The sequence below is a fragment of the Rhinopithecus roxellana genome, chromosome 17 (assembly GCF_007565055.1).
Source record: "Rhinopithecus roxellana isolate Shanxi Qingling chromosome 17, ASM756505v1, whole genome shotgun sequence".
In the NCBI taxonomy this organism is placed as follows: domain Eukaryota; kingdom Metazoa; phylum Chordata; class Mammalia; order Primates; family Cercopithecidae; genus Rhinopithecus; species Rhinopithecus roxellana.
In genome coordinates, this window is record NC_044565.1 from 1553640 (window position 1) to 1575838 (window position 22199).

The 22199-nt window shown below is 40.3% G+C and overlaps 1 protein-coding gene across 1 annotated transcript in view; it reads right to left on the bottom strand.

Annotated features, from left to right (window-relative positions):
- Positions 1-533: 533 nt before the first annotated feature.
- SEPTIN10 (septin 10) overlaps positions 534-22199 on the bottom strand; it is a 75117-nt gene continuing 53451 nt past the window's right edge. Inside the window, exons 8-11 of the mRNA XM_030921457.1 lie at positions 21905-22073; positions 10699-10831; positions 3610-3797; positions 534-1883 (exon numbers count right to left, since the gene is read on the bottom strand). Coding sequence (XP_030777317.1) covers positions 1868-1883; positions 3610-3797; positions 10699-10831; positions 21905-22073 — 506 coding nt within the window. The 3' untranslated portion in view covers positions 534-1867. The remainder of the gene's footprint in view (positions 1884-3609; positions 3798-10698; positions 10832-21904; positions 22074-22199) is intronic.

Genomic DNA, 22199 nt, shown 5'->3' on the forward strand with positions numbered 1-22199 from the left:
ATCCATCTCACACTTCGAAGTACCTTCTTCAGAGTTAAGGAGAGCTGCTTTATAAACAGTGTGGTCAAATATAGCCACATATGTAACAAACACTCCCGCAGTGTCATTGAGTCCCTCTGTGAACAGTCTGCTCAGCTGGCACTAAGTACTGTGGCGTGCTGGCCTGGCTCTGTACTTCAGGTCACCTACCGTCTAGGACTCCCTGCCTACCAGAACCCGGGTGTCACTGATCTTGCGAAGAAACTTCTGAGCTTGTTCTGTGACACATATAATTTAATTTACTGAAGTTTTTAAAGACTGAGAGATATCTGTGAATTTCATATGCAAAAATAAAATTTAAAGTGTCCAGATAAATTGTGCTACGCAGTTTTATTTACAACTTGGATGACTTTATGATTGCTCAGAATCTGACACAGACTAATAAGTTTTATTGTCTGAAAATACTCATAAAATACCTCATCTCCAAAATAATTCAAATGAGTAATTAAATGAACGTTTTGAAAATGAGTTTTCAAAAAGGAAAATTAAACACATTTTAGTAAATATACATGTTTTATTTGTCAAGAGTAAATGTCAGTTTTATTTAGAATATTCAAGTACAAAAAATGAAAATTTATATATCTATGACTGTTAAGAAATGTTAGAAATAATTAAAATGTTCTGAGAATACTAGCAAGGCACTGAATGCAAATACCACCTGAAATATGAATTATGTGTATTTTCATATCTTTAATATTCAGATGTTCATAGTTATTTTCTCAAAATGTATTTTTAATAAAATGATTCAACCTTATTATTTTTCCCCTGGAAGACAGAGTTTAAACAAGTATGTAATGAAAAGTTTTCCTAATGAAAGCTGTGATACACTCATACTCAAAGGTACTTTATCATTAGGAAAAAAGAGTTTATATATTTGGATGTTTTAACTTTTAAAGATATTTTGTTCCACCAGAGTAATACATCAGCCATAATAAGGCATAATAAAGCATGAAGTCATATTAAATAATTTGACATAAAAGCTTAAGATCGTATCACCAACTGGGTAACTGTATCAAAAATTTTTAAGTTCTATAAAACTATTAAGAGGTTAGAGTTTCAGCTCTATAATACATCCCAAAACATATTCCCCAAAATTTTTAGTATAAAAAAGGTTCATCTTGGAATATAAATGCAATCATATAGTCACGATATTAATGGGTTCTGTATTTTCAATGGCACTGACACTTCGCTCTTTGGTATAATGCACTGCAGTGACAATAGCTTGGTAGCAAGACAAAAGATTTAGATTCATCACAAAACAGCAACTTAAAAATTTCTAACAACAGTGAATATATATGAATATATAGGTACAAGCTGAGTATCCCTTATCCAAAATGCTAGGGACCAGAAGTGTTTTGGATTTCAGATTCTGGAATATCTGCATATACACAATGGGACCTGACTAATTACATAATTCATGTTTCACATCCACCTTATACATATAGCCTGAAAGTAATTTATACAACATTTTTAATAATTTTGTGCAAGAAACAAAATCCGTTTAAACTGAACCATCAGAAAGCAAAGGTGTCAGGTGGGGAATTTTCCACTTGTGGGGTCAAGTCAGTGCTCAAAAAGATTGAGATTTTGAAGCTTCTGGATTTCAGATTTTTGAATTAGAGATGCTCAACTTGTAGTATCACTCACTCTGGCTTATGTATTGACCTTGTACTTGAAAGTACTTTTCCATAAATATCAGTAACTGTGGCCGTTCACCAAATACAGAGTGATAAAACAAATACAAACAGCAAAATCAAAGCACACTTCTAGTTTTTTTTTAATGAAGTTTGCTTGTGATGATGACCTTCTGTGCTCTGGAACTTCTGTTTTACAAAAAATTGGAGCTGTAAAGAAAAAGAACCTTTTGATTGGTACACTTTGAAAGAAAACATTCAAGAAGTAAAAATTAGCAAATACGCATCTAGTATATTATAGGATATCCGGCTATGGGACTTTGAAAAAGCAAAGAAAAAACCAAAAACACTAAACCATATTTTCTTGAAGATAAATTCCTCTAGAGAGCTCTCAAAAAATATGGGTTTGGCCCTGATTTTGCAAACAACAGCACGGTTCTCAAGTGGAGCAGGGTGATAATTTTTACAAGGTAAATGTAAATTATCTTTCATATAGGCGAAAAAATGGGAAATCTAATTTTAGTAACACTGGGTTAAGATGAAAGGAAAAAAGGTATTAATAAAAGATCCATAAGCTTTAAAATCCAAAGCAGGTTGAAAAGCAGTAATAAATTTATAGTTTATCTTTTGAAATTCAATGCTTGAATAAAATACAGCTTTTATACTACTTATTCTTTAAAAAGTAATTGCATGCCTACTATGTACCAGACAACTGCTCTAGGCTCTGGGGATGGTTATATCAAGGAACAAGATAAAGATCCATGCCCTTGGAGAGCTTACATTAAAAGATCATACATGCGAATTCCTTCCTCTTTTCAAAAAAAAAAAAAAAAAAAAAAAAAGTGTAAAATATATAAGCCAATAAAACCTGCCAAAGTCCTGTGGTTTACTTCTCCATGTTTAAAAAATTGAAAGCCACCAATGGGCCAAGATTATGTTTTACTATTTTAAAGTTGAGTTGCAATATTCTGAAAATGGGTCTGACATAGATGCAGTGAGAGCATTAAACCAGATGTGTTGCTCTGTGGGGAACATGGGAGCATGAAATGCTGCTAGCACAGAGGCAGCTAGAGTAAACTGAGGCAGAGTCCCCCAAATGAGCATTCTGAGCAGAACAAGGCATGATGAATTTCCTCAACAGCCAAAGAGTTAAACCGACAGGGACATCTTAAGTGGGAGAAATAAAACAAGGGATACAAAGTACAGAAGGAAATTATCAAAAAGGAAAAATAAACTTATTTTCTAAAACTTGGGTAACTGATTTTAACACATACCCCAAACCTACACGCCTTGTGATTATCATCCACATGCTACTCATGGCCGCCCCCTTGCACTGTGGCCCTCTCTACCTTTCTCTGCATCTTTACGTCCACCACTGTTTTCACAAGTTCTGACATCAACGCACAGGAGTTCGAATCCACAGCCTGGTTCCCTTATTAAAATAAAAATTCTCAGAAAATCAGTATCAGTAGAATTTGTTCTAAAAAAATGAACCTAAGAATTAGTTTAATAAAATACTATCTATGTCTATAATTCCCCAACAAAGGGCACAGCTTCATTTAGACATGAAATTCAAAATAACTCATGGGGTCAGCAGCCATTAGCTGTGTACTAGGGTCACGGCTGGGCTATGAAATAAGAGCAGCCATTTTCCCCCAGCTAACTGATCCTTTCTACACTGTGATGTATTTTTATTTTGTTCCTTCATTCATTTTGGCAAACACTGAACACATAACATGTGCCAGGTGCTGTTCTGGATGCTGGGGAAACCGCAGTGGACAAGAGAGACAATGTCTCTCCTCTCCAAGAGCTGACATTTAGTTGGAGGAGGCAGACAAAGCATAAGGAAGCAGAAGTAAGAAGCGCAAGGAAGATCCGACGGGGCCATGTGACAAGTGCGGGCAGGGCTGCCAAGGAGGGTGGCTGGGTCTCTTACTTCTTACGGTCCTTGTCCTTCCTCAGGTTGCTGCCTGTTGCCACAAAGGACTGGCTGTGAAATATCTCGGAGGTAGCTTTCTTTTTAGAGAAAGCAATTATTTCTTCTTCCAAAAGTCTTCTCTTTTCTTCAAGTTTCATTCTCTCTTCTTGGTGAAGTCTCTTAAGGTGCTCAAATTTGGCCTGTAGCTGGAAACAAAAGTGCAATCCCCACTACTGACACAGCACGGCAGCAGAGGCACGCTTTCCAGATCAGCAACACAAAGGCAGACCCCACAGCACAACACAGAATAACCTACACAGTCAAAGTCTTCCTCAAGTCTCAGAAGTTCACAGTTCAAGGAAAAGTTTACATATGGAATTCCCTTGGTAACTTTAATTCTAAATGAGTTCCCATGCAAAAAATGCTTAAACTAAATATAATAAAAATCATAGCTTTATGAACAAAACTGTTTTTAAAACACTGTGACCTTTTCCTAGAGTTTTTATTTTCTTGGTGTATATTTTCCCCACAAAACTTCTTAAAGTCTCTTAAGTCCATGCTCAATAAAAATAAGAGATGCAAAGTATAGAAAGAAATCACCAGAAAGGAAAAAAACAACAACACTATTTTCCAAGTAAAATATGTGCAGTAAACAGTTATTGAAAACTGTACTGGTAAACATCACTGGAAAGCAAGTGTCAATTGTCAACTATGTCAAGAATGTCAAAACTGTATTCTATTTTCCCAGTCTTTCAATGTCTTGAGATCTAGGCTTAAAAATATCCTAAACTCAGAGAAAGTTTTACATATAAAAATACTCATCATAGTAGAATTTACACTATCCAATAAAGATAAAGTCAAAGAATACATTAATGCTAAACACATCTGATGAAGCTGTAGGAGAGCAGAATGTGCAGGACTGTTGAGCTGAGAGCAACTAAGCAGCAGCAGATACAGGAAAGCTCTCTGACCTCCCTTTAGGTACCTAAAGGCAGGATATAGATGTACAAAGACAAAAGGTATCCAGCCCCCTTCCCCAACCAGGGAGAACAAAGGTTAACCACCAAAGACAACTTCAGACTCTTTTGGGCCTGGAGACTGGAACCAGACAGCTCTACATTAACTAGCTTTGCTGACTAGCCTTCCTCTGCCAGCTACGTGCCTTCCTCCAAGTTGCTGTCCCTAGAGACTCCAAGTCCTTTTCCTTTGTCTTGTCATTTTTGTAAAAATTAACTGTTCTTTGTTGAAGTTGCTATAGAAGGTAGAATGCAGTCACCTCTTTGAGAACTACTCACTGACTGTATCACCCATGTATATGTGAAATACACATGTTAATAAACTTGTTTGTTTTTCTTTTGTTACTCTGAGAATAAGGGGTCATTCCAATGAAGAACCTATAGGGTTTATACTTCCCCTATACAACTGTTAAATGAGTTTCACAAAAGTTTATAACATTACAAGAGATTTCTCTTAAGTGAAAAAAGCAGAAAAAATTATTTAAAGAATAAAATTCAGTAGTTTTTCATCTCCTTGGGGCTGGAAATCACTTGATAAACCATATAAAGGGAGCAATGTCACCTTGGATGTCAACTTAGGGGCAGGTCTTTTACTTTATATTTTTCCACAATTTAAGGAATGCCCTATATGGATCATAGAAGGCATATTTCTCAAAGCTATGAAGGGCATAAAACTCTGGAAACTCACAAATAAAAAGGAAGCTTTAAAACAACTGGGATATACCAAAAGAAAAATTCTATCTAACGTTTTTACCAGGATGGCTGGCATTGAGTAAGCACTCAATAGATATTACCCATTGTTAATAACAAAGAATAGGAAACTTAGCTTGCTCCAACTGCCACCCTGGGTAGTTCTTTGTGTGCCCTGTGCTCTGTTATAGGTGCAAAAGAGAAACCCTTAGCACACATGTGCTGGGCTAACTGTGGGAGCAACGTCTCCCTGAGGATTACTTAGGAGCTATGTCTTTTTTATTTTTATACCCCCAGCACAGCACACAATGCTGCTCATAAAAGAATTCTAAAAGATGTAGAAGAACTAGTAATGAGAAGAAATACAGATGAAAGTTATGTGAAGTTCTGCATGCAAGTTCAAAGAGACAAGGTCCAAGGAAGAATGTAGGTGGTCCTGGTTTAATTGTGGCTTACCTCAAAAAAAAAAAAATCTAGGGTCTTAAGCCAGCTCCATACGAATCAGCTGTGTGCTGTGCCCTCTAACAACACAAACACAGTGTCTAGAATCTACATTTTAAAAGATAACCTTATTTTTGGTCCTCTGATCTGGTTAGGTAAATCTAACATTAACGTTTTAGTTCCGGGTAGAAACCTAGCATTCATGCAAACAAAGCAGGACTTGGTGTCTAGAAAAAGATGACATAGCTGGACTGTGGTAGCTCATGGAGGTTTACAGGCATGAGCCACCGCACCTGGCTATGTCATTAAGACACCAAGGTGTCTAGAAAGGGGGAGACCTTTGGGAGGTCAAGGCGGGTGGACTGCCTGAGCTCAAGAGTTCAAGACCAGCCTGGGCAACACGGTGAAACCCCGTTTCTACTAATACAAAAAATTAACCAGGTGTGGCGGTGTGCACCTGTACTCCCAGCTACTCAGGAGGCTGAGATAGGAGAACTGCTTGAACCCGGGAGGCTGAGGTTGCAGTGAGCCAAGATAGCGCCATTATACTCCAGCCTGGGCGACAGAGTGAGGCTCCATCTCAAAAAAAAAAAAAAAAAAAAAAAAAAGGATGACATACAACATTTGAGGAAATATTTCACTGAAAATCAGAGACTGAGGGAAGAAACCAGAGAGCTAAACTCTGGTCTAATAAAAGTGTTATGTTCCCAACACGGAACAGGTTGTCCTGTGAGCCAGCGAGCACCTGACAGGAGAAGTATTCCAAGGGAAACAAGGTTAAAACAGATAATCGAATAAGGCCCTTCTAACCTAAGATGCTTTTATTCCAGAGGATGTCTTTTCAGAGAAGCATCAGTTCCTTAGTATTTGTTTATTTAAATGGTTCCTGCTTTTAAAAAAGTTATATGCTAGGTACATGTGTGTGTTTAAAGGGCACGCTACCCAGATGTCATTCAAATCAGTGGCACAAACAGAGTGACAGTTTTCTGCACACGTGTGCACTGGTGATGTGGGAGAGGAGCAGGAGTGGGGTAAAGTCTGGAAAGGAAGTGGCAAGGGCAGGTTTCTATCACGTGACTAGAGATAGCTCTCTGGTTACTCAAATGGAGGTTGCGTACCTCATATGCATATTAAAATATCTTGAAAGGTCACAGAGCCCTTCATACATCATTCATGAGGTTGACTAAAAATTTCCAGGAAAACTATAAAGAGGGAAACATTAAACAAGATGGTGGGGAGGTGTGAATGTGACTATTATTCACATTGTGTGGCATTTCCAGCTCTGGCTATCAAGAACTATTCCATACACATGAAGCATGCATTCTTGGTTCCATTATTCACTATGACAGGCAGTTAATTCAAATACATTTTCAAATTCTCAAAAAATTAAAAACAAGGGATCTTTTGTGCTATCAACAGTCACCAATTCTCTTAAGAAGATTAAGTTATCAATATGGTACGACAGTCTCCCCTTTTCCATGGGGGATATATTCCAAGACTCCAGGAGGATGCCTGAAACCACAGGTAGTACCATACCCTATGCTTTTTTCCTCTATATAGACACCTATGGTAAAGTTAAGGCACAGTGTAAGAGACTAACAATAACAATTAATAATAAAATAGAACAATTAATATATGTAATAAAAGTTATGTGAATGTGGTCTCTTTCTCTCTCTCTCTCAAAATATCTTATAGTAGTATTTTCAGACAGTGATTGACCACAGGTAACTGAAACCTCAGAAAGCCAAACTGAGGATAAAGGGGGACTACTGTACAATGCTGTATCTTTTGTAAACACTACTTTTAAGGATACTACACATTCTGTCACTCAAAGATCCTTTTAAAAGTATCTTTTTTCTTTGGGAGGCTGAGGTGGGCGGATCATGTGGGGTCAGGAGTTCGAGACCAGCCTGACCAACATGGAGAAACCCCGTCTCTACTAAAAATACAAAATTAGCCGGGCATGGCGGCGCATGCCTATAATTCCAGCTACTCGGGAGGCTGAGGCAGGAGAATCGCCTGAACACAAGAGGCAGAGGTTGCGGTGAGCCGAGATTGCGCCACTGCACTCCAGCCTGGGCAACAAGAGCGAGACTCCGTCTCAAACGACTTTTTTTTTTTTTTTGAGACGGAGTCTCGCTCTTGTTGCCCAGGCTGGAGTGCAGTGGCGCAATCTCGGCTCACCGCAACCTCTGCCTCTTGTGTGGAGTCTCACTCTGTTGCCCAGGCTGGAGTGCAGTGGCATAATCTCGGCTCACCTGCAACCTCTGCCTCTTGTGTTCAGGCGATTCTCCTGCCTCAGCCTCCCGAGTAGCTGAGATTACAGGCGTGCACCGCCATGCCCGGCTAATTTTTGTATTTTTAGTAGAGATAGGGTTTCACCATATTGGCCAGGTTGGTCTCGAACTCCTGATCTCAAGTGATCCACCCGCCTTGGCCTCCCAAAGTGCTAGGATTACAGGCATGAGCCACCATGCCTGGCCCCATTTTTAGAAATTAGAAATAAATACTAGGGAAAATATTTCTCTCTGCTGAGCTAGCACATGACTTCCATCTAAATTCTGTGTGGTCCCTTCTGCCCTGCCCACCTAGAAGTTAGAGCCTTAGAGCCCAGTCTTCGTGTTCACTTAAAAATTCCCTCGACCAGGGTTCTCAGCTGCCCTCTGTGCAAACCCCTTCTTCATACCCTGTATTATAAGGCTCCTGTTCTCCTCATGTTCATGGTTGTAACGTAGCTGCATTTCTAAATTGCAAATTACTGAGCATACTTTTTGGAAATATGAGGGGCATAAATGTTAAATGAAAAAATTATCCCAAGATATAGACTGACATATCAAATCGGGTAGTAATAATAACTTAATGATGGTCATGTAACCTGAGGGATAAATATAAACTGTAGTTTTTCTTAAAGTGGGGAGGGTATATGAGAAATCCGTGTGTCACACGCAACATGCCTCATGAGTTCTTCTAGAATGTTGTCAATAAAGGAATAGGGAAGACAGAACGTGAACAATATTTGGAGACATCATTTGTTCTGTGCATCTCCCCGCTCATCTAATGTTCACACACTATTATCTAAGCATACATCATTTTACTAACCTACCTATAAAAATCTAGATTTATACAAAAGATAAGGGATAATTGTTTCACAACAATATTGGCAAGGACATATTTAAATAACAGTCCTTTATTATAGAATTAAATAATGTTTTGAGTGGTATCTTTTTTAATAGTGAACTAGGTAAAACTAAGAGTCATGCTATATAAGAAACTCTTGAATAAAAGAAACTAAACAAACATAATACCCAAGTACAATATGTAATCAGTGATTGCATCCTGGTTCAAAAACAAAAACAGAAAAATCACCAAATAAAAAGGAATGATTTTGAAAGCCAATCTTGGGACAACTAGGGAAATCTGAATAAGGACTGAAGATTGGGTGAGATTATGGTATTCCTATTTTCTTAGGTAAGGGGAAGGACATAGGCATCCTATACTTTCACTTTTCTGGTGTTTGAACTTTTTCCAAATAAAACATCAAAATTCGAATTATAAATAAATCAGTAAACTATTACTTTTACAAAACCATTTCCTGCACAGTTCACTTACGCAGCAAGTACTATAAGTGTATCTGAAATAATAAACTAGCACAACTGGATTACAGATTAACTCTTCAAGAAATCACGTATTTCCAAGAAAATAGCTTTACTCAAAACCTAAACTGCTGCTTGAGAACTAGAAGCAAACAAAACTACGGAAGTTCAGTGGTGATTTTTTTGGTTCCAGGACTACCCCAAGGTCATCTAGACCAGGGGTCCCCAATCCCCAGGCCACGGACCAGTACTGGTCCATGGCCTGTTAGGAACCGCTGCACAGTATGGGGTGAGTGGCGGGCAAACAAGCAGTATTGCCTGAACTCTGCCTCCTGTTAGATCAGTGGTGGCATTAGATTCCCACAGGAGAGCAAACTGCGCATGTGAGGGATGTAGGTTGTGCGCTCCTTATGAGAATCTGATGCCTGAGGATGTGAGGTGGAACAGTTTCGTTCCGAAACCATCTCCCCTGGTCCGTGAAAAAACTGTCTTCAGGAAACTGGTCCCTGGTGCCAAAAAGACTGGGGACCACTGATCTAGACCACCTAACTACACCCTGAGAGACTGAGAGACTGGGTTCAAATGGGAAGTAAAGCTACTTCACAGCCTTCACAAATCCCCATTTCAGGGCAAACAACCACCCCAGTAACACTCAAAAAAGGCTTTATTAAGCCATAGAAAAAATGTTTATGGCTCATGGTTAAGACACTTCTCAGTAACCTAGTCCATTACAAGCCCTTGATAAACTATTTCAAATGGAAGAATATTTGCTCAAAAGGCCAAAATTATCTTTGGTCTCAGTTAAAGGAGTGAGATGACAAAGGGAAGGTCATCGTTTGGAAAGCATCACAGTAAGACGCATACACTGTGTTGCCACTGTGGCTGTGAGGCCTACCACCTTCAGGAGTTGGCCTGTGGCAAATGTGGCTTGCCCTGCCAGGCACAAGAAAACATCCAGTGGTGTTTCTTCTTTTAGCTTTGGCACTAACAAAGACAAACCACCACTGAGACTGGTTGAATAAGGCACCTAAAAATTGTATACTGTGGATTCAAGGCATGATGGATTTCATGAAAGAAAAATGTCTGCACCCAAGAGGGTAGCTGCTGCAGCTTCCAGTTCGTTATGAGAATTTCAACGATTAGTCACTCCATAAATGCACTACTTTTAAAAAAAAGAAGGCCAAAGTTTTCATTTAATTTCAGGCTATGATTTTAAGTCAATATTCAAATACTATGTGTTGGAAAAGCTACTCTTTAAAGAACAAGTAGCCTACAAAAGCATCTCAAGCGAATTCTTGGAATAAATCCTCCAAATTAATAGGACATCTAAAAAATAAATGCAAATCACATCAAACCAGCATACTTGCCTCTCTCTCAGTTTCTTTCAATATGGCTTCTTTCTCCTTTACTCGCTGCACAAACATCTGCTTCATTTCTTCTTCCTTCCTCTGACGTTCACCATGGAACTCATGTCTTTTGGCTTCATAGGTCTCTTGAAGACTAAAAAGTTATTTGTGTTACTCTCCTGTTAAAAAGTGATATAGGCCGGGTATGGTGGCTAACGCCTGTAATCCCAACACTCTGGGAGGCCAAGGCAGGTGGATCACCTAATGTCAGGAGTTCAAGACCAGCCTGACCAACATGGTGAAACCCTGTCTCTACAAAAATACAAAAATTAGCTGGGCATGATGGCAGGTGCCTGTAATCTCAGCTACTTGGGAGGCTGAGGTGAGAGAATTGCTTGAACCCAGGAGGCAGAGACTGCAGTGAGCCGAGATCATGCCATTGCACTCCAGCCTGGGTGACAAAGCAAGACTCTGTCTCAAAAAAAAAGTGGTATAATTGGCCAGGCCTGGTGACTCACACCTGTAATCCCAACACTTTGGGAGGCTGAGGCGGGAGGATCACCTGAGGTAAGGAGTTCAAGACCAGCCTGGCCAACATAGTGAAACCCTGTCTCTATTAAAAATACAAAAAATTAGTCAGGCATGGTGGTGTGCACCTGTAGTCCTAGCTACATGGGAGGCCGAGGCAGGAGAATTGCTTGAGCCCAGGAGGTGGAGGTTGTAGTGAGCCAAGACCATACCACTGCATTCCAGCCTGGGTGACAGAGTAAGACTCTGTCTCAAAAAAAAAAAAAAAAAGTGATATAATAAACTTTAAAAAATACAAGTGCTCACCTAATGCCATTAACAGGTTCTTGAAAACTGTAACTTTTAAGTGAAGCGACGTATAATTAAACCGATTTTTACCGTAGGGTAATTGATATAAACAAGAATTAAGTTCCTATGGCATATTTCTGGTCACAAAAACACTACCAAACTTGTAAGTAAAGACTCAAAACCTTCCTAATATTAAACATAGAAATAAATGTTAGCTATATACACATTTAAGAAAAATTAAAAACAAGTAGGACAATTAATTACCCAATTTTTGGTGCATCAGTGAGTGATGGCAGTCATCGTGGTGGAGGCGAAATCAGGGAATAAATGTTTGCAAAGGGAAAACTGTAAAGATCATCTCCTACCATAATGTAATTCAAAAACAATAACGACAAATACGGCAGGCTCACTGAGTTCTTTCACACCACATTGCTTACTGTCCTACATTTGTGTACTGTATAATTAATAAATTTTTATGTTACAATAATATGTATTCATTCATTCTTTCTCCAACCTGCTTACTCCAGTTCAGGGTCATGGATGGCTGGAGCCTATCCTGGAAGCTAAGTGGGAATCAGCCCTGGACAGCACGCCATTCCATTGCAGGGCACACTCACACCACCCACACCCAACTCAGACTGGGACAATTTAGACATGCCCATGAACTTAACGCTGACAGCTTTGGGATGAAGAACCCAGAGAAAACCTGTAGATACAGGGAGAATGTGCCAACTCTACACAGACAGTGGCCATCACTAGGAATCAATTTTTTTTCTTATCAATGTTATAACAAAATGACATTGAACAAAACATTGCTATTTAAGAACCTACCATACATCTCATGTTCAGCCTCATATATATAACAGGTACCAATATCTTTTTACACATGGTAACCCAAAACATGAAATTTCCTATAGCATGAAATATGAAGTCACCCGTGTTAGTGCTGATATGGAGTACTAGAGTCCTGAAGTCTCTGCTTAAGCAACTCCTTTACAAGAAATACCCTCGTTTCAGCCTAAACACGTCCCTCTTTCAATCTCTGTTCACTGGAATCACTGTGTGTAGAAACTTGGAAATCCTGAGTCATCTTTCACTCTTCCCTTACCCTATCTCCCTATCTCATCACCAAGGTCCATTAGTTCAGCTTCTGAAGCTAAGCCTCTTAATATAAGCTTCTTTCCATTTCTACAGATTATCTGATTACAGCCAAACCTGATCTTTGTGATTTTCTGCCTTCACTACTGCAACAATCTCCTAATTCATCTCTGAGCTTCTAGTTCCTCTTTCACTTTGTTCTTGTCACTCTCTAGATTTTCCACCAAAAGCACAGATCTCATTATCTTTTCCCACCACATTAAAGTTATGCTGTCTACAGAATAAGGTCCCACCTCCTTTAAACTGCACTCAAGAAACTTTATATCTGGCCTAATTTTACCTTTCCAGATTGATTTCTCACCAAGCAATTCTGATACCCTCAGGTTTCAGTCACACCAATGAACAGCCACATCAGTTCACTGTTCCTAGAATGTACCTGGCATTTCAGGCTTCAATTTGTGGCCACTGTCCACTTTCTACCCCCATGCTGCCCTGCTAATCTTCTGCCCCTCAAGGGCAAATTCACATACAACTTCCTCTGTAAAGTCTTCCCCACTCTCCCCTGTTGCAGGCTGAAAAAATGAGGGTCATGATCAACTCAGTATACCACTGGAGGCTTTATAAGTAAAGAGCAAACTGTTCTCATAAATCCAGAATGTTACAAACTGACAAACTGCGTCTGCCGTCCAGGAGGAATGCTGAGGGCAGTCACAACACAGGCACAAGTGTTTCTTGTGACCATCTACAGGGCACATCTGAAGCCTGTTAGCAATAATATGAACCTGTGATCAATTAGGCAGCTGACCAATCATTACCTCTTCCTCCCTGTTCTTTCTACCCAATAAATATGAAGGGCTGAAGAAGCTTGGGGTAGCTGCCTTTGCCCACTAGAAGCAGTGTGCTCTCTTCTTCCCCTGGCCCCTTCCTTTAAAACAGTTTAAGTTTTCATTTCTGCGTTTGTCCTCCTTCGTTCAGTCCTGTAGTGACTGCCACACTCCCCAGTTAGAATTAACTGTTCCTTCCAAGCACTGCCATGGCATTTATATCCTGCCTGCCTCTCCTTTCTCATAGATCAAAAATCTTGAGAACAGGAAAATGAATCCTTATTCATCTCTGTGACTGACTATCCAGCAGAACTCTCTAGACATTTCAGTTTCTTTATAAATGTTCATTCCATGACAAATTTCTGGGAGAGGGGAGGCAGACTGAACCAGCATAACCAGCAAAGAAAGGACTATCCTGGAACTCTACTGGTAGCTGTCCTTTCCTATGTGTAGCATTTTGGAGGTATAATTAACCTTCCTATATGTCAGAAATGCTGAGCCCTTCCATTTGGGCTTGCTATCAGAATATCCCAAAGGTTTGACAGAGAACACAAATTCACTTTCCAGCTGCATTAGTGAGAAATTTCTATTGCTTATAAAAATAAATCAATTTCAAAATATGATGAATTAAGAAATCTTATTAATCTTAAATTTTATAACTGGAGACATCAAGCTTTTAAGTATAGAATTCTGTAAGTTCAAAGAAACACAGAGTAAGAAATACTACACAACAGCTACCATGGCTGAGAGGTGAGTGTGAGGCATGCACAGGAGGGGTTCCAAGAAGAAACAGATCCTAAACACTTGCAGAAACATGTTCTTTAAAAGAAGAGATTACAAATGTGCAAAATACCCTAGATATCACATGTCTCACACCCCAAGGAGGCATTTTACTTAGTACCAGGCTTTTTGCTTGTTTGTTTTGATCTTTTTTTTAAAGAAGCCCCTGTATTTATCAGCTACTTTAATCATCTTTAGAAACTTCACTACATTTCACTAGTCCAACATGACTGATAGTCTTTAAAGACAAGCTTGATGTAAAAATATCTTGAATTCATAACAAACGTAAGTTTTTTTTAAAACAATGCTTCATTAATCTATACAAGCATTTGAGTTGTTCACAAGGAAAATACACCTACCCGGTGAAGAGAAGAGACCTAACATTTGCTGAGTATCTGCTACTGGCAGGATACTCTTCTGGACTCCTTTATGTTGACTATTTAATTCCCACAGCAACCCCGAACAACAAGCCCTGACATTCTAAATAAGAAAACTAAAGCACAGAGAGTAATCTGCCCAGAGAAACACAGCTGAAAAGTAAAAAGCTGGGATTTGAACCAGATTAGACTTGTTCCAAAGTTCATATTCCCAACTACCACAAATCAGATTGCCCCAATGTGATGTCTCAGCAGAAGAAAGTGATGGACTGCTTCCGCATATTTTGCATCTTACTGTGCTGCTTTCCAACTTCTGACAATGTAAATTTACAAGGCCAATTTCAAGTAAAGAAACTTGTACTATTTTTCAAAAGGTGGTAAAGAGTCAGATCTAGAAGACAATGGTCTATAAAGTTAGTATTCTAAAACTAATGCAATCATTGTTTCTTATAGATTTATTAAATAAAAATAAAAACATTTTCTTGCTATACTATTCCCTTTTCTAGCATAAAAGTAGCTTGCCATCATAATTTTTTTTTTTTTTTTTTTTTTTGAGATGAGCTCTCACTCTGTCATCCAGGCTGGAGAGCAGTGGTGCAATTATAGCTCACTGTAGCCTCTACCTCCTGGAGTCAAGCAATCATCCTGCCTCTATCACACAAGTAGCTGGGACTGTATAAGCATGCCACCACAGCTGGTTAATTTCTGTATTCTTTGTAGAGATGGAGTTTTGTCATGTTACCTAGGCTGGTCTCAAGCTCCAAAGCTTAAGTGATGCACCTGTCTGGCCTCCCAAAGTGTTGGGATAAGGCGTAAACCACTGCGTCTGGCCTGTCATGAATATTTAATGCCAACATACTACTATTGTTGCAAATCTCACTGATTTAAAGTTGAAAACCAAAGAGAAAGAAAGAAAAAATCTCAGATGCTCATGTCATCAAGAAAAGTCCTTTCCTTCAATTGGGACATGTTTGTGATTCAAGTACAGTTCCAATAAGCCTAGTGAACTTTTTCCAAGTCTACTATGGACTACCTGAAGAACTATTTAGTTCTTGAGAGTTCCAAAGACATTAAGTTTTACTAAAATTACGTCAAACACTTAAGCAACTCTAAACTACTACGCATAAATCTTCCTTTCAAAGCTATAGGTCCCACAGTACTTCAATGACAGTGATTTTGTGCTAAAAAGTTAAAGGTGATTAACTGTGGGAAAGAGATTAGTTAGGTTAATCTTTATTAAACTTGGGGATTTAAAAAGTTTTATAAAGGCATGTTTCCAATGGTTGAAATAATTAATATAAAATGTTAAGATCAGTTCATTAAACTGTAAGACTATAATGTTATTTACGTGGGGCTCGTGACAAGCCTACAATTGGTGCTGGCAGATTAGGATACCCACTATGACTCAGCATACACACTCAATAAAATGTAAGTGGAAAAACAAACGGAAGTTCTGGCAACAAAGAGGGCCAGGAAGTACAGTGACATAAAGGTCACCCAATAGGTTCGCATCACTTGTCTTTATTGCTAGACAGATGTAATACTGGGGGACAGATTTTACATGCCAACCAAATTACAACTACCAAATTAAATGGGAAAAGACTCCCCAGAAAACAGACATAAATTCTTTTTTTTTTTTTTTTTTTTTTGAGATACAGTCTCACTCTGCTGCCCAGGCTGGAGTGCAGTGGTGTGATCTCAGCTCACTGCAGCCTCCACCTCCCAGGTTCAAGCAATTCTCCTGCCTCAGCATCCCACATAGCTGGGATTACAGGTGTCCGCCACCACGCCCAGCTAATTTTTGTATTTTTACTACAGACAGGGTTTCACCATGTTGGCCAGGCTGGTCTTGAACTCCTGACCTCAGGTGATCCACCTGCCTCGGCCTCCCAAAGTACTGAGATTACAGGCATAAGCTACCGCACCTGGCAAGATATAACTTCTTGAAACTATAAAAAACAAAAGTTTCCTAATACATCAGACTATAATGAGCTACAAAAGCCTTATCAAATCATTTAATCACATACGACAAAGCACCAGAAGAGACATTTTGCCTCAACTTTACCCAAGTGATCCAGAAATACCGTAGAAAGGTCTACTCTCTCAGAAGACAATACTGAGCTACTGCTCCCACTAGCTCTGTAGCCTGACCTAAACTTACTGAGTTTCTTCCAGCCGCTGCTCCCACCCAGTCCATAGCCTGACCTAAGCTGAAGAACCTCCCTTTCTAATTTCCTCTTCTTTGTGTGATCAGTGAGCAGATGCTTCCCAACCTGAAGAAATGCTCAGTAAATGGATGTGATGGGCAATCTATGATTCCTGACTGCCTATCATTGAGCCCTTTCCTCTTGGTAGCATTATCCTCATTACCTTTTCGGGGGTTACCTGTCCCCCATGGGATACAGTCTTGTGGGACAATTAATCAGGTTCATACTCACTCCTAAACATGAGATGGGAACATGACCTACATTGGGCCTACTGGACTTTCTTTCCCTGGATATGAATTGTGAGCAGTGAACAAACAAGGCTGGCAATGGTTTCAGTTCATCCATTCTACTCCCAGAGCTAGAACGAAAATGGTTTCTTCCTGTTGTACGCCTTCCCTTCAAATCTGCAAGTCCAGACCTATGTAGCCTTCCAACCACTGCCTTTTTTTTCTTTTTTTTTTTTGAGACGGAGTCTCGCTCTGTGGCCCGGGCTGGAGTGCAGTGGCTGGATCTCAGCTCACTGCAAGCTCCGCCTCCCGGGTTTACGCCATTCTCCTGCCTCAGGCTCCCGAGTAGCTGGGACTACAGGTGCCCGCCACCTCGCCCGTCTAGTTTTTTTTGTATTTTTTAGTAGAGATGGGGTTTCACGGTGTTAGCCAGGATGGTCTCGATCTCCTGACCTCATGATCCACCCGTCTCGGCCTCCCAAAGTGCTGGGATTACAGGCTTGAGCCACCGCGCCCGGCCATCTTTTTTTGTTTTTTTGAGAGGGAATCTCGCTGTCACCCAGGCAGGAGTGCAGTGGCATGATCTCGGCTCACTGCAAGTTCCACCTCCTGGGTTCATGTCATTCTCCTGCCTCAGCCTCCCAAGTAGCTGGGACTACATGTGCCCGCCACCAAGCCGGCTAATTTTCTGTATTTTTAGTAGAGATGGGGTTTCACCGTGTTAGCCAGGATGGTCTCGATCTCCTGACCTCGTGATCTGCCTGCCTCAGCCTCCCAAAGTGCTCGGATTACAGGCGTGAGCCACTGCGCCCGGCCCCAGCCACTGCCTTTTTGAACTGAACACAAAGTGGTCTTCATTATTCTCCGAGAATTGTCAAGGAAGCACCTCTGTACTTGTGCAGCATAAACTTGGCCCTCAACTTTGACACAGCAGCACACTCTCTCTTTCTTGATCCCCTCTGTCAAGTTTCAAGACGTGACACTGCTGGTTTTCCTCCTCCTCCTCCCTTCTCATGCTCTCCTATCTGCTCCGCCAGCTGACAAATACTAAAGTGACTCAAGGCTGTTTCCGAGTCAACTTTCTTTCTAGATGTACTTCTCTCTACAGGCAGTCTTATCTCTGGTCACACTTAGAATTAATCATTTAAATGCCCATGACTCTTAAGCATATTTCTTTGGCCCAGCCCTTCTCTGACCTCCAGAAAGATACCCCAAAGTGTTTACTTGTAATTGTCACTTTGCTGTTTCAGAGGAAACTCAAAGTCAACAGGTCCCAAACTGTGACCTCCACTGTGCCTACCACTGCTGCCTCACACACACAAAAAAGCTAGTCCTCCTTCAGCCATACCTATCTAGATGAATGCAGTAACTATCCACCTAACCATGAAACCACAAATTCAGGAGACTAGGAGTCTCCTTCTAGCCTCCTGCTTTCTCAGTTTATTAATATCCAAACAACTACTAAGTTCTTCCAATTTTATCTTCTAGTCATCTCTCAAATATGTCCAGCTCTTTATTGTCATTGATCTCACTTTAGTCAAAGAAATGCTCTCCTAACTGGCCTCTCCTAAGCATCTCTGCACACCCCTTCAATACCTCCTTCACATTAGAGCAAAGAATAATTTTTAAAATGCAAATATTATTCCTAAAATAAAGTTGCCTTCCCCTTAGGACAAAGATCAAAATCCTCCCCAGGGCCTCCATAGCTGCTGCCTGCCTGTTCTCTCCTCTCATCTCATGCGCGCCCAGACCTGCCTCATCTGTCCTGCTGTACTGCGGTGCACTGATCTTCTTCCAGATGCCATTCTCTCTCCATCTTCAGCCCTCTGTATATGTCTTGCTCTGTTTTCCCCAAGTTATTACAGCTCAAAATAGTCACTGCCTCAAGAAAGTCTTCCCGAATTTCCCAGCTTAAATTTGGAACCCCCCCACCCACACCACCCATTTTACACTGTCTACCTCTCCTTTAGTGCTTATATCACAGCTACAATGTACTGTGCAATTAGGTGTTTAATTTTTGAACTCCCCTACGAGAACGTAAACTCCATGAGAAATAATAGTAATCTCTAGCATTTAGCAGAACCTTTCAAAAAATACTTAAGATTTTACCCAGTATTATTCACTGTTGACTCCCAAATTACTATGGCAGCCCTAACTTCTCCCTTGCTCCAGATTCATGTTTGTAATAACCTACTCAAACTCTTCAACTGAATATTAAACAAGCAGCTTAAATGTAACATTTCTGAAACCTCTGAATTACCAACTACACCCCTAAACTCTCCGATTTCCATCCTGCTCTGGTCAATAAAGATCACCACCAGTCACCCCACTTTCTAGGTCAAAACGGTGACAGTTATCCTTGATTCCTCTCTTTCCTTCAAATCCCATATCCAAAAATAATTTATCAGTGGGTCCTCCTCTCTTTCCTTCAAATCCCATATCTAAACTTAATTTATCAGTGGGTCCCACAGACTTTAACTTTAAATTACATATCCTCAGCCAGGTGTGGTGGCTCACGTCAGTAATCCCATCACTTCAGGAACCCGAGGCAGGCAGATCACTTGAGGCCAGGAATTCAAGACCAGCCTGGCCAACATGGTGAAACCCTGTCTCTACTATAAACACAAAAATTAGCCGGGGGTGGTGGTGCATGCCTGTAGTCCCAGCTACTCAGGAGGCTGAGGCATGAGAATCACTTGAACCTGGGAGGTGGAGGTTGCAGTGAGCCGAGATCACGCCACTGAACTCCAGCCTGGGCAACACAGTGAGACTCCATCTCAAAAAAAAATAATAATAAAATAAAATTAAAAAAAATTACATGTCCTAAGCATACTTCTCACCCCTCTGTCACTACCACTCTCTTTCATGCCTCCATCTTCTCATGGCAACCTCCTAACTTGGTCTCCCCACTTCTGCCTCCCTCCCCCGAACTCTCTTCTTCACATAGGGGTCCTCCTCCCAGCCCACAATACAGACTGTACACAGAGAGGGTCTCTTGTTTGATCCCACAGTGCACATATACCCAATGGCTAGCATTTGGCTGAGCAGACAGCAGACAAACTAATTATTTGCTGAATGACTAAGAATTCTGACTGCAGACTTCTAGGCTTCATCCCTGGAAATTCTGACCCTGAATTTCTTAATCATCCACAGGTGACTGATGATGACTCCACCAGACACCCAGGCCCATCTCCTCAGGGAGGACTTCAAAGCTGTCCCTGCATGCTCTTACTCAGGATCCCTTCCACCTCAGTGCACAGAGGCCTCTGAAGTGACCTTTGGAAGAAATGAGAAGAGAGCCTCCTCTGAGAAACACTAGGGAAGCTAAGTCAAGATGATTAATCTTTAGTGAAGACAGTATCATAAGAAAACTGTCAGTTTACCAGAATGACTGGCCCATAACCAGAAGCATCCTATGCCTGAATTTGGTGAGGGTGGGTTAAGTACATACAATGTTTTTTTTTTATTTTCTTTGAGATGGGAGTCTCGCTCTGTCGCCCAGGTTGGAGTGCAGTGGCACAATCTCAGTTCACTGTAAACTCTGCCTCCCAGGTTCAAGAGATTCTCCCACCTCAGCCTCCTGAGTAGCTGGTTTTACAGGAGTATGCCACCACACCCAGCTAATTTGTGTAATTTTAGTAGAGACAGGGTTTCACCATGTTGGCCAGGCTGGTCTCGAACTCCTGACCTCAAGTGGTCTGCCCGCCTTGGCCTCCCAAAGTGCTGGGATTACAGGCATGAATCATCACGCCCGGCTGTAAGTATACACAATTCTTAATTCACTATGCTACCAGAAGTGAAAACATTAATTAACTCCATAGACTGAAGAAATTTAAAATTTTAACTTCATCTAAGATTAAGTCTTCCAAAAGCTTATATGCAACAGCAGCACTGATTTGATGCACTCCTCCTCCTTTCGTGTTTACTCAAGAATCAGGGAAATAACAAATGCAAACAATGCAATGGAAAAGGAATCCTCAGTCTCATTAAGAGAGTTTAAAATAGCATTTGTCCCAAGGATCTCATGCTTTCCTCCATGCAAACACTGTTCTGGAATGCTACATCAAATCGACTTGATTCAGTACACTAAGGATTCGAGTTTCATAAAGTCTGGGATACAGCACCATATGAAATTACCAAGGAAGTTTCTACAACTTTTAATGCTTTATATTACTGAGCAAGGAGGTGTTCGGATTCTAAAATTCTTATAACTACGCTGTAATATGGCAAGAAACAATCTACTCTCCGACTCCCTACAAGCACTCTCATTCTTCCTCTATAATACGTTTTGCTAAGCTTCACTCATTCCAAAACCTTTACAGAAGAAAAACCAACAGAAAATGTTTTAGTTTATTTTAAATGATTCCTGAGGACTGGTATGGAGGCTCACATTTGTAATCCCAAAGCTTTGGGAGGCTGAGGTAGGAGGATCACTTGAGGCCAGGAGTTTGAGACCAGCCTGGGCAGCATAGTAAGACCCTGTCTCTACAAAAAATAAACAAATAAAAATAAGAAAATGATTTGTGTTCCAACTTACCTTTATGAAAACAGTTAAATATATCATCTGTCTCAGATAAATACAAAAATAAATCAAATAATGAGGGTATTTTCCTTCAGTTACTCACGTCAGCATGAACTGAAACAGGGGGCCTCTGTCATACATTCTTCATTGTATTTAACTCTTTCTGAGTCAGACAAGGACTTAAAAAGCAAGACTCTTCAAAAGCAAGAAGGAGTCAAGTGATTCAAGAAGCACAATAATTAGTCATTACCAAATGATTCTATATCGTGGTTTTGGGAGATTCTAAACAACACATGCCCCATCACCCTGGATATATAAAAATATGCAATCCTTTCTAACTTCCTCTTTGGTTGGCTTCCCAAGAACCCAACCCTACCTGACCGGCTTGTTTTCTGGGCCCACATCTGTAAAGCCCATTTCCTCCAGTTTGCAGCGCCTGTACAGCTCATAGTGCCTGGTATGGGTCTGCTCTCGCAGGTCCTCCATGTTTGTACAAATGAGCATTTCCCGCAGCTTTACAAAGTCACAGTGGTTTTCATTTTCCACTAGCCAAAAAAAAAAAAAAGAAAAGAGCAACACTGGATTTTAATTCCTGGCACACAATTAAGTGTTTGCTGAATGAACAAATAAATGAAAACATGTGAAATAACAAATAGCAAAATGATCAGTTT